Source organism: Pelodiscus sinensis, chromosome 22, assembly GCF_052426305.1.
Source record: "Pelodiscus sinensis isolate ZL-2025 chromosome 22, ASM5242630v1, whole genome shotgun sequence".
NCBI lineage: Eukaryota > Metazoa > Chordata > Testudines > Trionychidae > Pelodiscus > Pelodiscus sinensis.
The window spans coordinates 7,034,383-7,057,355 of NC_143073.1; the positions used below are offsets into that span (position 1 = coordinate 7,034,383).

At 58.1% G+C, this 22,973-nt stretch overlaps 1 protein-coding gene across 1 annotated transcript in view; it reads left to right on the forward strand.

The window, feature by feature from the left end:
• KIRREL1 (kirre like nephrin family adhesion molecule 1) overlaps positions 1-22,686 on the forward strand; it is a 102,051-nt gene extending 79,365 nt beyond the window's left edge. The window contains exons 4-15 of the mRNA XM_075908471.2: positions 3,503-3,660; positions 5,073-5,223; positions 8,307-8,412; positions 9,032-9,180; positions 10,664-10,791; positions 10,934-11,060; positions 11,704-11,804; positions 16,559-16,757; positions 17,502-17,609; positions 18,147-18,286; positions 19,454-19,531; positions 20,084-22,686. Of these exons, the coding sequence (XP_075764586.1) occupies positions 3,503-3,660; positions 5,073-5,223; positions 8,307-8,412; positions 9,032-9,180; positions 10,664-10,791; positions 10,934-11,060; positions 11,704-11,804; positions 16,559-16,757; positions 17,502-17,609; positions 18,147-18,286; positions 19,454-19,531; positions 20,084-20,554 (1,916 nt within the window). The 3' untranslated portion in view covers positions 20,555-22,686. The remainder of the gene's footprint in view (positions 1-3,502; positions 3,661-5,072; positions 5,224-8,306; positions 8,413-9,031; positions 9,181-10,663; positions 10,792-10,933; positions 11,061-11,703; positions 11,805-16,558; positions 16,758-17,501; positions 17,610-18,146; positions 18,287-19,453; positions 19,532-20,083) is intronic.
• Positions 22,687-22,973: the final 287 nt, after the last annotated feature.

The following is a 22,973-nucleotide window of genomic DNA, read 5'->3' on the forward strand; positions in this document are numbered from 1 at the left end:
AAAGGGAAGGAACTAGCCAGGGCGATGCTACTGGAGTACTGAGTGGGCAGCTGCAGGGGCGGATTCCCTTCCAGTCGCTCGTGTTCTGGGGGGGCGGTTCCCACCCGGTCTCTCGTGTTCGGGTGGGGGCAGTGCCCGGGAGTAGTTTGAAAGGTTCTTATGATGGCACCTTAGAGGATCGGGGGGCCTGAGAGATGTTTTGGGGGGGATCTGAAGGACGGGCGATGGCAGGGGGCTGTTTGGATCCCGCATGTTGGAAAGAAGTCTGGAGTTTGCTTTCCTAACTCCATGCACCGGGGATCGGCTCTGCCAGCTCCCCCTTCCCATGACTCCATCCAGGCGAGGCTTTCGGTAGATGGCTCAGGGAAACACTGGACCCTGCAGGAGCTAAAGAGCCAGAGGAAACCGGAGGCTCTGCCCGTGTCCAGCAGCCTTAGCGATCCTGCCTGCCCCATGGTCCTGCGGCCTTGTTAGCCAGGTGCTCCAAAACCCCAGGGGTTGGACGCTGGGGGGCCCTGAATACCCGGGGGTTCTGTAGATAAGGGCAGGGGTCACTTGCCTTCAGCAACAGCACCTCTGAGCTGCCTGCTCCTAGGGCAGAAAATCCCCTCTCTGCCAACCATGGGCAGTGGGTGAAGGCCCAGCTGGGGAAGCCAAGTCCAAGCCCCGCCCCCTTTGCCCAAAGCCACACCCTTCCCTGAGACCGCACCCCTTCAACAAAAAGCCCCGCCCAACTCCAGCCCTCAAGCCTGAACCATCCCGGCGCCATGGCCCCAGCCCTCCTCATTGGCTAGGCAGTGCGGGCAGTTTTGGGAAGGCAAGGCCTTCCCTTGCCTACATTACCCACCGCCCATGCTGCCAACCGTAAGGAGGTAGAAGAAGCCTGACATAAAACCCCTGAAGGCTCAGATTGGGGTAGGAAAATGAAGCAGCTGAGGGCAGGGATGCCCTGGATATGTGCAAGGAGCAGCAAAAGAAACTGAGGAAGCTGATCTCCTGACTGGACCAGCGACAGCATCCGTCTCTGCTCGGTTCTACCCTTCCTCTCCATACGCTGCTGCCACCTCTAGACACCCATTCGGCGTTTGCCTAACTGCAGAGAAACCCCCCAGGGGGCGAGCTGAAACCGATGGTGCCTGTCCGCGGCATCCATCGTGGCGGAAAAATCCCATGCTACCTGCAAAGCACAGACTTTACGCCAACCCCCAGCTCTAGCTGCCCTGCTCCACCTTTTACAGCGCCCTCTGGGGACTGCACCTGCCGGCGAAAAGAGAAGAAAGCCATGCACTGTCCCAGCCTCAAGGGCAGGGCATATAGCAGCTCACGCCCAGCCGGCTTCACGCTTCGCGGGGAGGTTGAGAGCAGAGATCTTTCCACGCTGTCCCAGTTTCTTTCTCTTCGGGTTTTGTTCTTCGCTCCAAACACGCTCTTCTTTTATTTTTATTTTTAAATCAAACCCTAATAAATCAGTAATGGGGCTTTCGATATCAATCACAAAGGGGATTCATGCACAGAAAAGCAACTTCCCCAGCTTGGCGTCCTGCTTGACAATCAGCTGTCAAATCCCGACATCACTTACAAAGAGCCGGGAAGAAGGCCTATGTCTTTTTTTTTTTTTTTTTTTGAGTGCTGCTAATCAGTTTCCCTTTATTAGAGCATCATCAATTTTTCAGTGACACAGCCTGGATTCATTAAACGGTGCGCTGGTTAAAAGAGCCACCAAAAATCTCCGCTCGCGCTGCAGCGCAACTTGGTAGAGCTTTTTGTAAAGCCCTTTTCCCTGCAGAAAGATCTGCAAGTCCAAGACAAAGCTCGTAAGCATATTACATAAAGCCCTCGTTAGACACAGATCTCTCTCTGTGTAGTTCATCTAACAGAATAGCGCATGGAGCTGCCTTTAGATAGCATCTCTGGCTGGGCTTTCCCTTCGGTCTCCGGGGTCTGTCGGAGACGGCCGATTTCGTGGAACACTGCTGATCAGGAATTTTGAGAGAAAACGATTTTTTGCCGACTTTGTCAAGGCTGAAACGATTGGCAAGGGAGGTTTGGTTGCAACAAATGTCCTGAAATCGTCAACATTTTTAAAAGAAAGAGTTTTGGTTTCTACACACACTCTCACAAACACACACACACACAGAAATGAACACATACACACACACACACATACACAGAAATGAACACATACACACACACACACACACAGAGAAATAAACACATATACACACACACACTGAAATGAATACACATACACACGCGCGCACACACTGAAATGAACATACGCACACACTGAAATGAACATACGCACACACTGAAATGAACATGCACACACACGCGCACACACTGAAATGAACATACACACAGAGAAATGAACACCCATACACACACACACACACACTGAAATGAACACACATACACACACTGAAGTGAACATACACACACACGCACACACACTGAAATTAATACACATACACACAGAGAAATGAACACACATACACGCACACACACTGAAATGAACACACACACATACTCAAAGAGAAATGAACACACATGCACACACGCACACACATGCACACACTGAAATGAAACATTTCAGAATTATCCACATAAGGTGTCATGGTTGATCCAAATCAATGAATGTTTTTTTTCCTGGATTTTCAATTCACAATTTTAAGATTTCAACTTGGATCCCACTTTGAGCCTGGAAAACTGTTTTAAGTCTCAAAAATGGTTCATTTCCTGGGGTCCAAGACTCAGGATGGAGTTTTCTTGAATGTGGCTGGATCGATGGAGGCCCGTTGGTGATTGGTGCAGGTTTTCGGGTTACAATAAAAGGTTGGGGGCTCTGAGCTGGTCACCAGAGTAGGTGGTGTCAGGGATGAATCCCTCCCTGGCATTATCTGCTCAGCCAGACATCTGCCTTATGGGCACGCTGGGGATCTGGATGGACCAATGGTCTGAATTGGGGCAGCAGGAGGGGGAGATGCTGGAATGGGTGGACCGTGGCTTAGCTCAGATCCATATGAATGGTGTGGTCTGCTCCCAGTGCTTACTGCTCTGCCACAGCACACTGGTGCCTCAGTTTCCCTCATGCTGACCTATGTGTTCCCTGCATGTTAGCCCCTGAATTTCTCACATTCCTTACCGGGGCGACTGGTGAGGGAGTGACATGGGGCGTGGGGGCACCAGCCATGTGACCAGAACCACAGCACGGGGAAAGGCCGGGACAATCCATCTCCGCCCTAAGCCCCGCCTCTCCCCACCCCCACTCCGCCCCCCACCCTACCCTTGCTCCGCCCCCACCCCAGCTCTTCCCCCTCCCCTGATGCAGGGGAGGGGGACTAGCGGGACCAGGGAGTCTGGTCCCCCTCCACCCGCTCTCACCGGCCACGATGTCCTAGGTGTATTGTGGGCAGCAGAGGGTGCGGAGTCTGCCAGCAAAGCCTCCTGCCTGGACCTGAGCCAACCCGGCACTCACCGGCCTCTCTCTCTCCTCTGCCGCTAGTTCCCCCCGAGGACCCGGTGATCGACGGTGCCCCCGAGATCCTGCTGCGGGCGGGCACGCCGTACAACCTGACGTGCCGGGCTCGCAGCGCCAAGCCCGCCGCCACCATCGTCTGGTTCCGGGACGGGCTGCAGCAGGAGGGAGCCATCGCCAGCACGGTACGGGGCCCAGCCGCCCAGACTTTGCCTGTGCCCAGGACACGAGGCGTGCGGGGGCCAAGCGGGAGGCAGACTGGGGTGGCGGGCGCCGTTCAAAACCCCCACAAGAAGGGTACAGGAGAGCAGCCCCCCTCTAACTCTGTCGCGCGCCCCTCAAAACCCTGGGCCCCTTTTCTCCTGCATCCACGAAACGAGCTGGAAAGTTCTCAGCACAGCCCCCTGCAGACTGAGGATGGAACCAATCAGGGAGGGTCTGCCCCCCAGTCCTGGGGCCGGCTGTCCCACGGAGGGTAGCCGAGCGCCTCTTCCCTCCTGCTGCGCTCATTCTGGGGGCGTGCAGGCCTCTCGCCCCCCCAGGGCTGTCCCCGGATCCGTGTTCATTCTTGGAAGCAAACGCCGGCCCCACCCCCTCCCTCTCTAATCAGTTCGGTTCGTTTGCCTGGCAGAGCAGGACACGGGTTTCAAGAGCACGTGGAAGCCGAATGTTCATCCTGATGAACTCGGGGGGTGTTTCTTGGGCGGGTCACAGGCCGTTCGGAGGTGGGGGGCGGAGGTGCAGGGGTGATTCCAGATGCATTCAGAAACCAGTCCCTGCAGGGTTAGTGCTCGCCGGCCCAGCGCCGGGCCCCATCCACAAAGATTCTCCCCAGCAGTTGCATCATCAGAAAGTTGGGGGGTGATTTTTCCAGCGAGGGGTTACAGGAGGACACCTGGGTTGTTGTGGGAGAGGAGTGAGGTCTAGTGGTTAGAGTGGCTGGGGCCTAGGAGCCAGGACACTTGGGTTCTCTCCCCAGCTCAAGGAGGGGCATAGGTGGTGAGTTATATTGGCCCGTGGTGCCCGGGCACCAGGGATATTCCTGGCTCAGGACCCAGCTGCACCAAAGTTTGAGGCCAGGTCTATCCCTGCGACACTCAACACCCAAACTCCCTCCTTCAAGCAGGCACCCCTCCCCACCCAAAGTCCCCCCCAGAGCCTTAGGAAGGTGGGGGGGGTTGAGTACGGGAGGGGCTCTGGGCATTCTAGGCACCCCCAGAACTTCTGCAAACCTGCCGCCCTGGGGAGGGCAGTGGGTTCTAGTGGTTAGATCAGGAGGGCTGTGGCCTAGGGCTTCTGGATTCTTTCACCCACCAGAGCAGGGAGTGCTGTCTAGTGGCTAGAGCGATGAACTATAAATCAGGACTCCTCTGTTCACTTCCTAGCTCTGGCTGGGAATGGGACTAGTGGTTAGAGCGGTGAAATGGACACGAGGCTTCCTGGTTCTTCTCCCAGGCCGGGGGCGGAGCATAGTCTGGTGCCCAAAGCAGGGGGAAGGGAGTCTGGGCGGCCGAGTTCTGCGCATGCCGGTGCCTGTGGGTGTCTCCACCGGGGCCGTAGGCCTGTGGCTTGACCTTCGCCTCTTCCCCGCGGGCAGGAAGTGCTCGTCGACGGCAAGAGGGAGACCACGGTCAGCCTGCTCCCCATCAACCCCACAGACCTGGACATCGGGCGGGTCTTCTCCTGCCGGAGCGCCAACGACGCCATCCCCGCCGGCAAGGAGACCTCCGTCAAGCTGAACGTGCACCGTGAGTCCCTCCCCCGCCCCGCTGCTGGGGAACCTGGCCTGGGTCCCCCTCCCCCGGCGGTTACCGTGGGGCAGAACACGGCCACTTACAGCCCCTGGGGTAATCAAGGAGGCGCACGGCAGGGGGCAGCCCTCAGGAGGCTGCATCTGTGGTGAGGGGGGAGCACAGCTCACCTCCCGTGCTCGCCGCATAGAGAGGGGTGCGTGGGGGGGGCGGGGGGAGGGAGAGGGGGCGTCTGGGGATGGAGAGAAGAGAGGGGGAGAGGGCGTCTGGGGATGGATGGACAGAAAGAGAGGAGTGTCTGCAGATGGAGGTATAGGGAAGGGGTGTTTGGGGATGGAGGGATGGGTAGGGAGGGGTGAATGGAGGGACCGATATGGGTTAGCACTGCGAGCGCCAGGTCTGGCAACTACCCCTGCTGCGGCTCTGTGCTAGGAGGGTTATTGCAGAGCCGCAGTGAGGGTAGCTCCCCGCAGGGGCGGCCCTAGACTAGCTGCCAGCAACTGGCGCCCTAGGCGAACCCTGCAATCGGCGCCCCACCTCCAAACCCCTCAATGATATTGCACCACCATTTGGCGCCCCATTGAACTTGGTGAACTAGGCGACCGCCTGGGTCACCTCTATGGACTGGCTGCCCCTGGCTCCCTGGACCCGCCGTGAGCCAGGACTGAGCGGAGCTGCTGGGCAGCCCACTAGCAAAGCTGCAGAGGGGTGTGTGTGTGTGTGTGTGTGCGTGTGTGTGTGTGTGTGCGTGCGTGTGTGTGTGTGTGTGTGTGTGCGCGTGCGTGTAGCCGATATCTTTAACCGGCTACACTATTACATCCCTAATAGGTAGGGGGTGGAAGGATGGGTGGGTAGGGAGGGGGTGTCTGCAGATGGAGAAACAGAGTGTCTGAGGATAGAGAGGGGATGGATTCATGGATGGACAGATGGATGGATAGGGAGGGGGTGAATGGATGGACGGGTGGATTGATGGATGGATGGATGGATGGATGGATGGATGGATGGATAGGGAGGGGGTGAATGGATGGACGGGTGGATTGATGGATGGATGGATAGGGAGGGGGTGAATGGATGGACGGGTGGATTGATGGATGGATGGATGGATGGATGGATGGATAGGGAGGGGGTGAATGGATGGACGGGTGGATTGATGGATGGACGGATGGATGGATAGGGAGGGGGTGAACCGTGAACGGATGGACAGATGGATGGATAGGGAGGGGTGAACGCATGAACAGATGGATGGACGGACAGATGGAAGGATAGGGAGGGGTGAATGCATGGACGAATGGATGGATGGACAGATGGATGGATAGGGAGGGGGTGAACGGATGGATGGGTGCATTGATGGATGGATGGATGGATGGATGGATGGATGGATGGATGGATAGGGACGAATGGAAGGATAGGGAGGGGTGAACGGATGGACAGGTGGATGGATGTATGGATAGATGGATGGATAGGAATGAATGAAAGGATATGGAGGGGTGAATGCATGGATGGAGAGATGGATGGATAGGGAGGGGTGAACGCATGGACAGATGGATGGATGGATGGATGGATAGGGAGGTTGGACAGATGGATGGATAGGGAGGGGGTGAACGGATGGACGGGTGGATGGATGGACGGATGGATAGGGACGAATGGAAGGATAGGGAGGGGTGAATGCATGGACGGATGGATGGATAGGGAGGTTGGATGGATGGATGGATGGATGGATGGATGGATGGATAGGGACGAATGGAAGGATAGGGAGGGGTGAATGCATGGATGGACAGATGGATGGATAGAGAGGGGTGAACGCATGGACAGATGGATGGATGGATAGGGAGGTTGGACAGATGGATGGATAGAGAGGGGGTGAATGGATGGATGGACAGATGAATAGGGTGGGTGGACAGATGGAGGGAGGGACGGATGGGTAGGGAGGAGCTGAGGGGATGGACAGATGGATGACTAGGGAGGGTGGACGGACGGACGGACAGGGCGGAGGTGTCTGCCGACGGAGGGACAGAGACGGGGTAGCTGCTGCGCGAGGTTCCCAGGGGTTACCTCCCTTGTGTCCCCCTAACTCCCACGGCTGGGCAGCCCTGGTCAGGTTTCAGTGCCACGAGGCCCCGTCTCTGCAGCCGGGCACGCCTTGCCATGGGGGTGGGGAGGGAAGCGGGAGGAGCTGAGACCGTCCTCGGTTTGGCAGCAGTTCCCTGCCCCCCCGCCCCCCCCCACTCCCCGGCACGTTGCGACGGCGCCTGGTCCCACGAGCATGGCGAGGTGGCTGCCAGGTGTAGGGGCACGAGGCCCCCCCTGCCCAGGAGGACTCACACAGCCGTCAGGGCTGCTCACCGGAGGGGAGTGGGGTCCAGTGGTTGGCGGGCGGGAGAGGGGGTCTGCCACTGCTGGGCCGGGGCCAGTCTCTGCCCTGCCCCCCGTGGCGCAAACCAGGCGCTCCCCGCTCTGGATCCCCAGCTGTGTCTGTGCAGCCCACCACTGACACCTAGTGGCGGCCAGAGGGAACTGCAGCTCTCCCGGGACCCTGGAGCCCTCTGAGGTGGGGCTGGCTGACCCCCACGTGTGGGGCACAGACTGCAGGAGGCTCAACAAACTGTCCGCAGCCTGGTTTCCCCCAGAGCTTCCCACAGTGTCCTGCCCCGCGCCGGCCCTGCTGTCCGCTGGGGAGTGGCGCTGTATTGCAGCCTCCCCCCTGCCTCTCCCCACATTGTCAGTGGGGTGAAGGCCAGAAAGAGCCATCGGCACCGGACAGCTTGGATCTCCTGCATCGCACGGGCCCCAGGGCTGGCTGAATGAGGCCTTTGGACAGAGCCCCCCCTCCCTCCTCCGCGGTGACTTACCACCCCCCACTCCCAGCCAGGGAAAACCCACCCCTGTCGCTCAGAGCTCTGCCCCCTGGGGCGGAGCCGCCTCGCCACGTGGCCGCACGAGGAGAGAGGACCACGGGGGAGAGCGCTCTGGGCCGGGGGCAAAGCAAGCCACGCCCTGCGCCCGCCTCCCGTTTCCGTCCCGCCTCCGTTTCCTTCCTGCGCGCCCTGCCAGTGACCGCAGTCTCCATCTCTCCCCGGCAGATCCCCCCACGGTCACCCTCTCCATCCAGCCCCAGACGGTGCAGGAAGGCGAGAGGGTCGTCTTCACCTGCGTGGCCACCGCCAACCCCGAGATCAGAGGCTACAGGTGAGGGGGGCGTGGGTGGTGCCAGCGGGGATACAGTGAAAGGGGAGGCCTCCCGCCGGGTTCCCTCTAGCTTCACGGCACCTACGGTCTCCTCCTTCCCTCCCACCCCGGCCGATTGAAACCATCCCCCGATGGGTGACACAGCTCCATAGCCCCTCTTCACCCCGCTGAGCCATTTCCATTTGGGGGGGGACGGAGCCTCTCGCTGTGTCTTCCCCCCCTCAGGGGGAGGAGCCTCTCACTATGTCTTCCCTTCCCTCCCCACCAGAGGGAGGAGCCTCTCGCTGTGTCTTCCCCCCCTCAAGGGGAGGAGCCTCTCGCTGTGTCTGCCCCCCTCAGGGGGAGGAGCCTCTCGCTGTGTCTGCCCCCCTCAGGGGGAGGAGCCTCTCACTATGTCTTTCCTTCCCTCCCCACCAGAGGGAGGAGCCTTTTGCTGTTTCTGCCCTGCCCTCCCACAGGGGGAGGAGTCTATCCTCGGATCTGCTCTCCCTCCACCCTCAGAGGGAGGAGCCTCTCGCTGTGTCTGCCCTCCCCCCCCTCCCGGGGAGGAGTGTATCCTCGGATCTGCTCTCCCTCCCCTCCAGGGGGAGGAGTGTTTCATTGTCTGCACTCTCTCCAGGTGGGCCAAAGGCGGTGTGATCATTGAGGAAGCCAAGGAGAGCAAGTACGAGACGCAGGTGGATTATTCCTTCTTCACGGAGCCCGTCTCGTGCGAGGTGCACAACGACGTGGGGAGCACCAATGTCAGCACGCTGGTGGACGTGCACTGTGAGTGCCCCGCGGGGCGGCCTGGGCAGAGCTGAGAGGGGACGGTCGCCGCTGGAAGGGGTGTTGCAAGGAGGTGGCGAGGGACGGACCGACCCTCGCTGGCTCCCCGGCTCCCAGCCATCCAGCCTGGCATTGTGTCACCACGTCCTGCCCCCGGTGAACATGCACGACCAGCGGCAAGACCCGAAGGCGGGGCCCTGGGCACCAAGGGCACAGGCTGCTCCTTGCTGGAGCCCTTCCAGCTGTCCCTGAACAGCTGGGCTGGAGGCTAGCGGGCGCCATGAGCACACATGCACACGCGGGGCACACACGTGCACACATGGGCAAGGCTCGTACACAGGCCAGGAGCAAATGTGCACACACAGAGACACACACACAGCAGCCTTGAGCACACGCACAGACACAGGAACACACACACTCAAGCCATGGATACACGCAAGGGGCAGGCTCACACACAAGCCATAAACACACATGCGCATGGACACACACGGACACAAGCCTTGAACACGAGGTACACACACACAAACTGTGAGTACATATGCACACACAAGCCATAAGCAAACACACGAGCCTTGAGCACACATATGCACACAATGACACATACACGCAGAAGTCTTAAGCACACATGCATGAGTAGAAACACACACACACAAGTCTTAACCACACATACAGAGTCACACAGAAGACTTGAGCATGTGTAACAGAGACACAGACACACACACACACGAGACTTGAGCAGGAGTACACAGATACACACACACACACAAGACTTGAGCACGCGGACACACAGAAACACACATGAGTATTGAGCACATAGAGACAAACACACACACAAGTCTTGAGCACACGGACACACAGACACACACACAAGTCTTGAGCATGCATGCACACAGAAGCTATGTCTAGACATCAGCACTATTTCAGGAAGCATCCCAAAATACTGGAAGCATCCCAAAATAGCTATTCCGTATCTTTAAATGCGTCCGTTATTTCGAAATAACGGGTGCACTGTTCTGGTGTCCCTGTAACCTTTGTTCCACGAGGGTCAAGGGACGTTTCGGAACAGCGCTTTATTTTGACATTCGATGCTGTGTAGACGGCGCCAAATTTCAAAATAAGCTATTTTGAAATTAGCTCAAATTAAGATATGCAATTAGCTCACACTGCGTATCTTATTTCGACCTACGGGTGCAGTGTAGATTCACCCACAGAGACAAACACACACACAAGACTTGAGCACGTGTACACACAGAGACATGCACATACACACACACACGGACACACACACATGGGCCATGAACACACACAAGCATGGACTTACAGGCGAGATAGGCGCACATGCACACACTTCTGGGGATGAACACATGGATGAGGCACAAGCATGGGATGGACACTTTTGGGGCCATGTGGACATACAAGCCATGAGCACACACGGACACACCCACAGGGACACAGCCACGCCTGACGTGCCCCTCTCTTGCAGTCGCCCCTCGGATCGTGGTGGACCCCAAGCCCATGACCACTGACATCGGCTCGGACGTGACGCTGACGTGTGTGTGGGCCGGCAACCCCCCGCTGACCCTCACCTGGACCAAAAAGGAATCCAACATGGTAATTCCCTTTCCAGTTCCCCCTGGCTGTGGCTCAGGGCTCGCTCAGCCTGGTCCCCACAGCGGGTTGCAGTGAGGGGAGGGTCTCTGCATGCGCCCCCCCCTCCTTCCCTGGTCACACTCTGCCCCGTGTTTGTACCCAGGTGCTCAGCAACAGCAACCAGCTGTACCTGAAGTCAGTGACGCAGGCCGACGCAGGGCAGTACGTCTGCAAGGCCATCGTGCCCCGGATCGGCGTGGGCGAGCGGGAGGTTGCCCTCTTTGTCAATGGTGAGCCCCAGCGCCTATCCTGGGAGCAGGCAATACCCCAGGATTCATGCCCACGGCCTGGTACCCCTGGCACCCTAGAATTCCTACCCACAGCCTGGTACCCCATGTATCCCAAGATTCTTACCCATGGCCTAGTACCCCAGGCACCCCAGGATTCCTACCCACAGCCTGGTACCCCGTGTACCCCAGGATTCCTGCCCATGGCATGGTACCCCAGGCACCCTAGGATTCTTACACACGGCCTGGCACCCCTGGTACCTTAAGATTCTTACCAATGACCTGATACCCTGGACACCCCAGGATTTATGCCCATGTCCTGGTACTCCGGGTACCCGAGGATTCTTACCCACAGCCTGGTACCCTGGGCACCCCAGGATTCCTGCCCACGGCCAGTCCCTCAGCGCCATGCCCCATGCACCGCACTCCTGTTTGTACAGAACCCTGACACATGGCAGCCCATCTCCCAGTCCCCGGGGTGCTCCCCCCTGCCCGCTGCTGCTCCCCACTGTCGGCCTCCAAAACAGTAATTAGGGACCCTGTTGGGACGCTTGGCAGTCATGCAGTACCCCCCCGCACCAGGATGTCTCCACCTGTTTTCAGCCTGTTTCTCTCCCCCCTCCTCCCTCCCCCCATCCTCCCACAGGCCCCCCGATCATCTCGAGCGAGGCCGTGCAGTACGCAGTGCGTGGTGACCGCGGGAAGGTGGAGTGTTTCATCGGGAGCACGCCGCCCCCTGACCGCATCGTGAGTGCTCTCGGGGCGGGAAGGGGAGAACGCAGCCTGGGCTGCTAACACACCAGGGCAGCCGCTTCCTCTCCCTCCTCCATACCCAGGCCCTCGTCACCAGTGTTTCTCAGCTCCCCCCAGGCCAGTGGGTTTCAAACGACGGGTCGTGCCCCAGGAATGGGGGGGGGGATGTCGGGCCCTGGGTCTCATGGCTGCAGGGGGATCAGGTGAGCAGTGGGGGGAGCTAAGGCAGCTCCCTGCCTGTCCAGCACCGCAGACTGCGCTGCGCCCCAGAAGTGGCCGGCAGAAGGCCTGGCTCCTAGGTGGGGAGTGCGGGGAGCGCACAGGGCTCCACCCACTGCCCCTGCCCCGAGCACTAGCTCCGCACTCCCATTGGCTGGGAGCCTGCTGCTGGTGCTTCTGCGGGCAGCATGGTCTGCGGTGCCAGGAGAAGCAGGAAGCTGCCTCAGCCCCACTGCTGCACCACTGATAGGGAGCCACTCAAGGTAAACTCCCCCTGCCCCAGCCCTGCCCCCCTTCCCAAAGCCAGAGCCCTTCCTGCACCCCAAAGCTCCCATCCTCAGCCCTACCCCAGAGCCCCCACTCTAGTCAAATGATGTCGGGTCGCAGCATCAATGATTTTCTTCAACTGGGTCATAAGAATGAAAGTTTGCAAACCACTGCCCTAGGCGGAGGACGCCTGCCTGTGGCAGATAATGGAACCAGCCGGCGCGAAGCCAGTTTATGCACCTCAGCTCCGCACATGCCCACTCCCCGGGTTAGGAACCCAGGCATGTTTGCTTTGCAAGGGGCAACTCCTGGAGAGACCTTTAGCACAGACGCAAACCACCCAATGCATATGGATGCGAGACGAGCCATAGTCCTGGAGAGGCTATGAATTTAGCATGGTCAGTTTCTGCAGTATGGGCTAGCCTCATTTTAAGGCTCATCACATTGTCCGTGGAGTTTATGCCAGGACAGCCCTGTGGGTAGGCCTAAAGCCAGAGTCTCTGGATTAATAAGCACGAATCACCCACAGGTTAGATCAGGTGGGAGCCATGAGCTGGCTCTTAACCCTCTCCCATCCACTCCAGCCACTAGAGGGAGATACAGGGTCGTGTTGGTGTCAACATGGGAGTTGGTTAGAAAACGGAATTTTTGTTCCAAGGGAAATTCTGAAATCCCTGCCCCCCCGCAATAATTTTTTTGCACAGAAGGTTGGAATTTTGAAATTTGGCACGGAACGAAAATCCCCCCAAATTCCTCTTCCAAACCAGGGAGGTGTTGCGTTTTGATGAGGCAAAACCGTTTTGCTCCAACTTGGGTGTCACACTGAAATCATGAATACAATAGATATTAGCCACAACAAAAAATATAATACAGCAGAACTCCTGTCCAGTGAACCAGGGGCGCTTGAGGAATTCACGACATTGAAAAGCACATAAAATTGAACATCTAAAAATTGAGGTGGATATGATGCTTATGTTAATGTATTAATTGTTCAGTGATTGTGGATCAAATGAATGGTAACAGATGGCTTTAAGCGTGCCCAATTTTTCTTTGAGAAAACTGCTTCTCTTTTTGGCTGATAAATCTCTCAGGGTATGTCTACACTACCCCGCTAGTTCGAACTAGCGGGGTAATGTATGCATACCGCACTTGCTAATGAAGCCCGGGATTTGAATTTCCCGGGCTTCATTAGCATAAGCGGGGAGCCGCCATTTTTAAATCCCCGCTGCTTCGAACCCCGTGTAGCGCGGCTACACGGGGCTCGAACTAGGTAGTTCGGACTAGGGTGCCTATTCCGAACTACCGGTACACCTCGTTTCACGAGGAGTACCGGTAGTTCGGAATAGGACCCTAGTCCGAACTACCTAGTTCGAGCCCCGTGTAGCCGCGCTACACGGGGTTCGAAGCAGCGGGGATTTAAAAATGGCGGCTCCCCGCTTATGCTAATGAAGCCCGGGAAATTCAAATCCCGGGCTTCATTAGCAAGTGCGGTATGCATACATTACCCCGCTAGTTCGAACTAGCGGGGTAGTGTAGACATACCCTCAGACTTTTCAAACCTTTGCATCTGCTTGATGTAAGTCGCATTCAGGGCAGAAAGATGGCTCTTGGAAGCAGAATAGTGATAGAAATATAGCCGTGTTAGTCTGGGGTAGTTGAAGCAAAATGCAGGACAATGTAGCACTTTAAAGACTAACAAGATGGTTTATTAGATGATGAGCTTTCGTGGGCCAGACCCACTTCCTCAGATCAAAATCTTGGAAGCAGTCATTCATAAGCCTGATGCTCCTGAAACTGGGGTTCTGCTGTATGTAAATATAATGTACTATTAAAATTACTATTTCGTTATAAAACAAAAGTTGAAGCAAAGCGGACCAAGGCAATGCTTTAGAACCAAAATGTCTCGGCATTCCGGAAATGGGAAAGCTGAAACGATTTGTCGAAAATGTTGAAATCAACAAGTTCCTGGGAAATATTTTGATTTTGTCCAAACCGCCTTTCTCTTCTGGCAAAAATTGTTCAGACCCTTTCTAGTTGGACACGGCCGTGATGGCGGCATTGGAGAAGGAAGGGGAGGCTGGGAGGAAAAAGAGAGTTGAGTGAGGTTGGAATGGAGGGGTAGTAACAAGCAGAGACATTTGGAATCCGGGTGGGCAGTTCCCCCATTGTGTGCTCCCAGCTGTGTTCATTGTTTAATTGTTCTCTTGGGCTGGCTGCATCTCTTCCCTTCTTACCCTTTTGCTGTGAACTGCTAATTGAAAGAGCCACGGCTGGAGGAGGAGCCCTCCGCATAGCCCTTGTGTTGAACTTGGTTTTGCTCTGAGTTATTGACAACCTATGAGCAACCTATGATAACCCAACCTATGGCCAGGCGGAGGGAAGGGGATGCGATGTATCTCCCCGAACCAGGTCATGTTTTGCAATCTGGAGAGAAACCGAGAAGGAAAGAGGCGATTAAGGAAACGCAGTGCACACAGAGGAGCAAGCATAGGGAATGTCTACACTACCCCGCTAGTTCGAACTAGCGGGGTAATGTATGCATACCGCACTTGCAAATGAAGCCCGGGATTTGAATTTCCCGGGCTTCATTTGCATAAGCGGGGAGCCGCCATTTTTAAATCCCCGCTGGTTCGAACCCCGTGCAGCGCGGCTACACGGGGCTCGAACTAGGTAGTTCGGACTAGGGTGCCTATTCCGAACTACCGGTACACCTCGAGGTACCCTAGTCCGAACTACCTAGTTTGAGCCCCGTGTAGCCGCGCTGCACGGGGTTCGAACCAGCGGGGATTTAAAAATGGCGGCTCCCCGCTTATGCAAATGAAGCCTGGGAAATTCAAATCCCGGGCTTCATTTGCAAGTGCGGTTTGCCTACATTACCCTCCTAGTTCGAACTAGGAGGGTAGTGTAGACATACCCATAGGGACCGGGCAGCAGCCTGTTGCAATGTGTTGATCTGGTTTGGCCCGAGCGCTTCCCCTTGTGGTGACACTGGTTGTGCAACTGCAGGGTAGCAGAGAAGCAGCCTCTGCTTAAAACCTCCTCTTGTGGCTGCACCATTAAAGGGGTTCAATTGAAAAATAAACATCACGGCGGGGGAGGCTTAAATGCAGCCTCGTAAGGTGATTGGGACTGTGCTGTGCCCGGGGCGTATTCTGGCCTTGCATGTCCTGGCAAATGCACAAAGGGATTGTTGGTGTGAAATGTGTATTGCCCTGGTCCCGGTAGCAAGCTCAGGAGTTGAAATGACCACCCGGAGGAGCCTGTGTGGTTGTATTTCCCAGTTGGGATTTGTCTCGGAGCGCGGTGGTATTAACACCACTCATGTCACTGCTTGGTCTGTTTGCATTGCCCTGTCAATCTCACATTCCCTGTCTCTTCCACTGTCACGTCCCTTTGTCTCCGCTCCTGCTTCATCTGCCTGTCTTCTGTCTGTACCCGAACACACCCATCTATCTGTCTGTACCTACACTCACTCATCTATCTGCCTGTCTTCTGTCTGTACCCAAACACACCCATCTATCTGTCTGTACCTATACTCACCCATCTAGCTGCCTGTCTTCTGTCTGAACCTATATACACCCTTCTCTCTGTCTTCCATCTATCCCCAAACACACCCATTTATCTGCCTTCTGTCTGTCTGTTCCCATACACACCTATGAATTTGCCTCTCTCCTGTCCATCCTCATACACACCTTTCTATCTACCTGTCTCCTGTCTGTCCAACCCTGTATGTACCCATTTGCCTGTCAGGCATCACATGATCATTACCTGTTCTGTTCACTCCTTCTGGGGCATCTGGCATTGGCCACTGTCGGCAGACAGGACACTGGGCTAGATGGACCTTTGGTCATTCTTATGTTCTGTCAATCCCCATACACACTCGCCTATCTGCCTGTCTTCTGTCTGTCAGTCTATACACACCCATCTGTCTGTCCATCTATCCCTCTACACAGCCATCTCTCTATGCCTGTACGCACCCATCTGTCGACCCACCTACCTTTCAACACAGCCCTAGCGCTCACTTGAGTATCCTCAAGATGCAGATTGTGGCTGAGCGGAGGACTCCCACCATGACCCTTCCACACACCCTTTCAGTTTGGGACAGGAAGTGGGGAGACGATCGTGTCCTACCGGTACCTCAGTGGGTTGTAGTTACCCTGGATGCTGGGGTTCTCCGGGGCTTAGTGGAGGGGTGACGAGGCGGGAGATCTCACCTCCCGGTGCTGACCAGGCCTTTTACATGCCCCTCCCCCTGGCGATAGGCCTGGGCCTGGAAAGAGAACATCCTGGAAGCTGGCACGCTGGAGCGCTACACGGTGGAGAGAACCAACACGGGCAGCGGGGTTCTCTCCACCCTGACCATCAACAACGTGATGGAGGCCGATTTCCAGACGCGCTACAACTGCACGGCCTGGAACAGCTTTGGGCCAGGGACGGCCATCATCCAACTGGAGGAGAAAGGTATGGGGGGGGGGGTGCAGTCATGGCATAGCAGTGGGAGGGGTAGAGGGAGGCAATGGTGTCTGGGCTCAACTCCTAAGGCTGGGAGGGGAGTAGGGTCTAGTGGTTAGAGCTTAGCAGGCCCAGGAGTGCCTGGGTTCAATTCCCAGCTCCGGGAGCAGAGTGAGGGCTAGTGGTTAGAGCACAGGGAGGAAGTGAGGGGAAAGGGAGGACATCTGGTTCTATCTGCAGCTCGGAGAGGCAATTATGCCTAGTGGCTAGAGCAGGAGCCAGGTTTTAGTGTAAGCTGTCATAAGGGAGCACGAACCAGGATTTATGGGGGATGAGAAGCCAGGACTCCTGACTTTCCTTCCCAGCTTGGGGGGACAGTGTTGTCTGGTGATTAGAGCAGGAAACTGGGTGAGTTCTTTGGTCCCCTGCCACGCGAGGCCTTGGGCAGCTCCGTGCCTCAGTTTCTCCCTCTGGGGAGCAGGGCTAGCGGCACCGACCTAGTGGGGTGTGTAGTGACCTTGTGCCAATTGCCAGGCGCTTTGTTACACCCAGTGGTTGGTGCTAAGGGCCCCAGGGCATCCTCCCTTCCTCTGAAACCAGGCCCCATGGCACGACACCCAGAAAGGCCAGATAGCACAGGGTGGGCAGAGACTTAGGGGGCCCCCTGCTCCATCTTGGGGCAGAGGGGGGCTAAAGGTTGAGGGGGGACATGCAGCTCCCCCAGCTAACGCCCCCCCCCCCACGCCCCTGCAGAAGTCCTGCCTGTGGGTATCATTGCCGGAGCCACCATCGGAGCCAGCATCCTCCTCATCTTCTTCCTCGTCGCCCTGGTCTGCTTCCTCTACAGGCGCCGCAAAGGAAGTGAGTGCGGGGGAAGGGCAGGGAGGGGGAACTTCCCGGGAACCCCCTTCAACTCCGCCCGGGGTGGGGACCAGCTGCCTATCAGCCATTCAAGGGACCCAGCAGGGACCATAGACAAACCCCCTCCCCTCTCCCACTCTATGTAAGACCTTAGGCAGCTCTGTGCCTCAGTTTCCACACTGTGCCACTCTGGGAGCCGGGACCCCCCATCCCTAGCCCAAGTCCCTGCTTGCCAGCACGGAGCATGAGGCCAGCAGCAGGCGACAGGAATGGCCACAGCACCCAGGTTCTGGGAGGAGGCAGGTGCTGCGGGGGCCAGGAGCAGCTTGAAGTGGGGAAGCCGGGGGTGGGATGGGGGGAGGGAGGACATTTCCCCTGGGCCCAGACGGTCCCTGAGCCAGGTCCTGTCCCAGCACAGGGAGAGGCAGCTCAAGAAGGAGGCCATATTCTCCATGCCAGGAGGAAGGTGAGGCGAGGTCGGGGTACAGCCGGTAGAGACCCCACCCCCCCCACTTCCCCGTGTCTGTCCCGCCACAGGCCGTAAGGACGTCACCCTGCGCAAGCTGGACATCAAGGTGGAGACGGTGAACCGGGAGCCCCTGACGCTGCACGCGGACCGCGAGGAGGACACAGCCAGCGTCTCCACGGCAACCCGCGTCATGAAGGCCATCTATTCGGTGAGGGGCGCCCTCCCCCCCCAAACACACCCCCAGGTTCCCAGGATGAACCCCTCCTGGGTTCTGTGCCCAGCTCCGAGAGGCAAACATGGCTGAGCTGGGACGCCGGACTCCTGGGTTCCCTCCCTGGCTCTGGGACAGGAGTGTGGCTTGATGAGAAGAACATGGAGGCTGAAGAGGGCAGCGGTGGTATCTGGGCTCAACTTCCACATCTTGGAGGGGAGGGAGGCCTAGTGGTTGGTGCACAAAGGGGCCAGGTACTATTCCCAGCTCTGGGAGGAGAGTGAGGGCTAGTGGTTAGAGCACCGGGAACCGGTGTGGGGAAGGGCAGGACATCTGGATTCTCTCTGCAGCTCGGGGAGGGAATTGTGCCTAGTGGGTAGAGCAGGAGCTAGGTTTTAGTGCAAGCTCTCATAAGGAAGCACGAACCAGGGGAATGGGAAACCAGAGCTCCCGCCTTCCTGGAACAGCTCTAGCTGCAGGCTTCACAAGAGGGAGGAGGGTGCAAGGCCAAGTCGGCACCCCTCGAACAGCCCCATGGACTAAGCCAGACTCCTGACCTTCCTTCCCAGCTCTGGGGGACAGTGTTGTCTGGTGGTTAGAGCAGGAAGCTGGCTGAGTTCTTTGGTCCCCTGCCATGCGAGGCCTTGGGCAGCTCTGTGCCTCAGTTTCTCCCTCTGCGGAGCAGGGCTAGTGGGCCCCGTGGGCTAAGTGCAGCTCCAATCATGCCCCCCCGAAGCCGGCCGTATCCAGCCCTGCTGGGAAGGTGGGGTCACTCAGCCATGCTCCGTCTGTGACCAGTAGGGTGTGAGGAAGCTGCCCCTGGCTCTGTCCTGTAGCTCAGGCTGCTAACACCCAGGAGCTCAGCTGGAAGCTCAGCTTTGCCATTTCGAAGGTCCCAGCTTCCAACCCGGGTGCTGCCGACCCAGCCGGGGATGCCTGAGTTCTTCAAGGGGAGGGGGGGGGCCAGGGATTAGACCAGGCGGCCCGGACTCTTGGGTCCCATTCTCAGCGGGTTACGCCAGGGCTCCCGGCGTGTGGGGAGGAGCAGCGGCTTGTGTTGCCCGTGGGGCAGGGATGAGTCCGTGCCTGGGGAGCCAGGCAGCCGGTGGGCCAAGGCAGAGCTGCGGGGAGGCTAACGCGCCCTCTCCTTGTCTCCCTCTGCAGTCGTTCAAGGACGACGTGGACCTGAAGCAGGATCTGCGCTGCGACACCATCGACACGCGGGAGGAATACGAACTCAAGGTCTAGTGCCGCCCCCCGGGAGTGCCCGTTTGCAGAGTGGGCGAAGGGCAGGGAAAGGTGGCCTGGGGTGGGGGAGGGCAGTGGCGCGAAGGTTCTTGAGCACACCAGTGAGTTGGGCGCACGTGTGAAAGGGTGTGCGCACGTCAGCGGCGTGCACGCACAAGGGATTACACGTGTGCCTCTGCTGGGGGTGGGGACAGGGTTCCCTGTAAGCTGAGCACGTGGGCAGCCACCCAGGAGGGATTCGGGTGCCACCCATCTGATTTGCAGAGTGCCCGTGGTGGTGCACGTTCTCACATGCCTCCGTGCACAGAATAAAATTTATTCCGTGCGCGGTTGGAAAAAAATTGAGGTGACACTGAGCGGAAGCCAGGATTCCTGGCTTCTTTTCCCCACTGTGGGCACGTGGGGGGTCCCAGTGGCGAGAGAAGGGAACGGGGAGCCAGGTTTCTGGAGTTCCTTTCCTGGAATATTGCACAGACACACGGAGCTTTGCCCTACCCGCCGTGAGCGCTGCAGCTCACACCCTGACCCTCTCCTTTCCCCTTCCAGGACCCGACCAACGGCTACTACAACGTCCGCGCCCACGAGGAGCGCCCGTCGTCCCGCACCGTGCTCTACCCCGACTACCGCACCCCGGGCCCCACCCGCTACGACACCCGCCCCTCCTCCCGCCTCTCCCACTCCAGCGGCTACGCCCAACTCAGCACCTACAGCCGGGGGCCCCCCACGGACTACAGCACCGAGCCGGCCCCGGGGCCCCCGCCAGGCCCCGCCGCAGGCGAGACGGCCAGCCAGCTCTCCTACGAGAACTACGGGGGGCATCCCGCCTTCCCGCCCAGTGCCGGCTACGCCACCTACCGCCTGGGCTACAGCCAGCCCCCCCCGCCCAGCCTGGACCGCGCCCCCTACGACGCCTACGACCCCATGAGCAAGTACGCCAGCGCCACCCGCTTCTCCTACACCTCCCAGCACTCGGACTACGGGCAGCGCTTCCAACAGCGGATGCAGACTCACGTCTGAAGGACCTGGGGGGAGGGGGCGACGATCCTCACCGGGGACATGCGGGAGGTGGGGGGGGTCGCAGGTACTTTGTGACTGTCCTCTGATATTCAGGGGCTTTTCCGTGCCCGCCCCCGCCCGGCAGCCGGATTCCCAGTCTGCCTGGTGACTGCACCCCTCTCCGCCCTGCATTCACGGGGCCTTGGCATCCGGCTGTCTCCTCTTCCGCCATCTGAGCTTCCAGCCAGCTGCCCATCCTGGGGTCTCCGTTCGTCCTTTTCAGCCCGTGGCTCCGGGCGCCTGACTGCAAGGAAAACAGATGGTGGGGGGGAGCCTGTGAAGCCCCTCACCCTGCCCCGGTCCTGCCCAGCTCTGCTCCCAGTGGGCTGGAGGCCGGCTAAGGAGCGCTGGTAGCTGCAGGAGGAGAACCCCTCCCTCTCCCTGGATCCCCACCCCCCACCCCATCCTGCTCCAAGCGAGACTCTGGAAACTTGCCCCGGGCTGTGCTGGGCCGACCCGATTTCTTTGCCACCCGTTGGATCTTTCAGGGGAGACGGGACGCGAGCTGACCCCAGGCCGGGGGTGAAAGGTTGTGACGAGGGGGGGGTTGGGGGGCAGCGAAGGAGCCAGGGTCAATGGCAGGGGGGGAAGCAGAAGGCAGACTAGGCTGTGCATGCTCCCAGGAGATCCCTGGAGTCTGCAGCTGGCTCCTGTGCGCCTCCTCCCCTAGGAAGTGGCAGAGTTGTAGTGCCGCGGGCTCCCAGGGCCCCTGGCATGCCACGGCGGGCATGGGGGATGCTGCAAGGGGTGAGGCGCCTGTCAGCTAGCAGGCCGGATAACCCCGCCGGAGCCAATCGGCCAGCCCAGGAGTAAACCAGCCCCCGAATGGGCAAAGGGCTCTGATCCAGCCGGGCCCTGAACCTCCTCCGTGCCCGTGTTCCCTGTACACGGAGCGCGTGGGCGGCCACCAGGAGAGATTCCAACCCCACCCAGCCTGATTGGCAGAGGCAGCAGGGGGTTCTTCTGGTGGTGCACATCTGCACAGGCCTCTTCACAGAACAAAATTTATTCTGCACACAGGGGGTTGCAGGGGGTGGGGGGAATGGGAAGGAACGTTGCTCAGTGCAGGATCAGGTATTAATGTGGAAAACCAGCCTGGAGCAATGGCTCTGGACCTAGTCCTTACCTGGGACCCCCATCCAATACCAGAGCCCCCACTTCCATACAGTCACCCTGTGGCCGATGGTGGCATCTCTTGTCCCATATCCAGGTCCCTTAAACCAATACCAGGCTCCCTCTTCCCTGCCAGCCCTACATCCAAGTGCTTCCATTCACAACAGCACAAGCCAGACCCATGCCAGTCAATAGCCCTCAGGGAAGCTGGGACCCCTTGCTGCTCACACCCCACATCGTCTCTCCCTCCCCCCCCATGGGGTCCCTCCTTGAGACGAAAGCAGGTGGCCAGGGGGCTCTGATCTCTTCCCCACAAGCTTGTCCGTCCAGGGCTGAGCTGGCTCCGTCCCCCGTCCCTAGCACTTTGAATACGTTTGCTTCGGTTTATGTTGGGGGGGGGGGGGGGGGGGTTATATACATATATTTTATATTGGGGGAGGGTTGGTTGTTTTCCTCCGAAAGGGCCGATTGGAATCCTGCCTCTTCCGCCACTTCCTGTGCCTTTGTCGTTCAGCTTCCTTTGAGCCGTCCGCGGTCGTGGTTGAACTGCGCGAAGGGGATGGGGGCATTCAGTGTTTTAGGGGACCCAGGGCGGGGAAGCCAGAGGCTCATGTCACCCTGCCATGCATGGGCCCTGCCTCTGCAAAAACCTGGTCCCCAGTTTGCAGGCAGGGCTTCCCTGGTAGCTTGAGGGATGGAGAGCTGTGCTTTTAAAACTCAAGGTTGTGAGTTTGAATCCCTGCAGATGCAGCCTCTATTGGTGACACAGCCTTTCTAGAGCTGCCTTTTGATTTCCTAGCCTCGTTGTTTTGGCGAGGGGCATCCTTCCGGCTAAAGTATCCCAGCAAAACTGCCCCCCCCCCCCCCCCGCTGCTCCACAGTCATGCCCAGCTTGCGCCTCAAAACACTGCTCTCCCGCCTGGCTGGGCAGTAGAGTTGCCAGATACCTTCACCAAAAATCCCGAACAGGCAGGGAAAAATTGGTTGAGGAAAAAAAAAAAAAAAAAAAAAGTTGCTTCGCCTTTAAATTACCTCACCCCTCGCAGATGCCACTGGCCATCTTTTTGAGGGGAAAAAAAGGCTGCTGCACATTTAAATTACCACGTTTCTCAGTCCCCTACAACCCTCGAAGACGCCACTGGCATCCGTCCAAGGAAAACAGAAAATACCAGACATTTTACATGTCCCGTATTCTCTGGGGCTGTGTCTACATTGGCCCCTATTCCGTAATAGGGATGCAAATGTAGCACTTTGGAATAGGCAAATC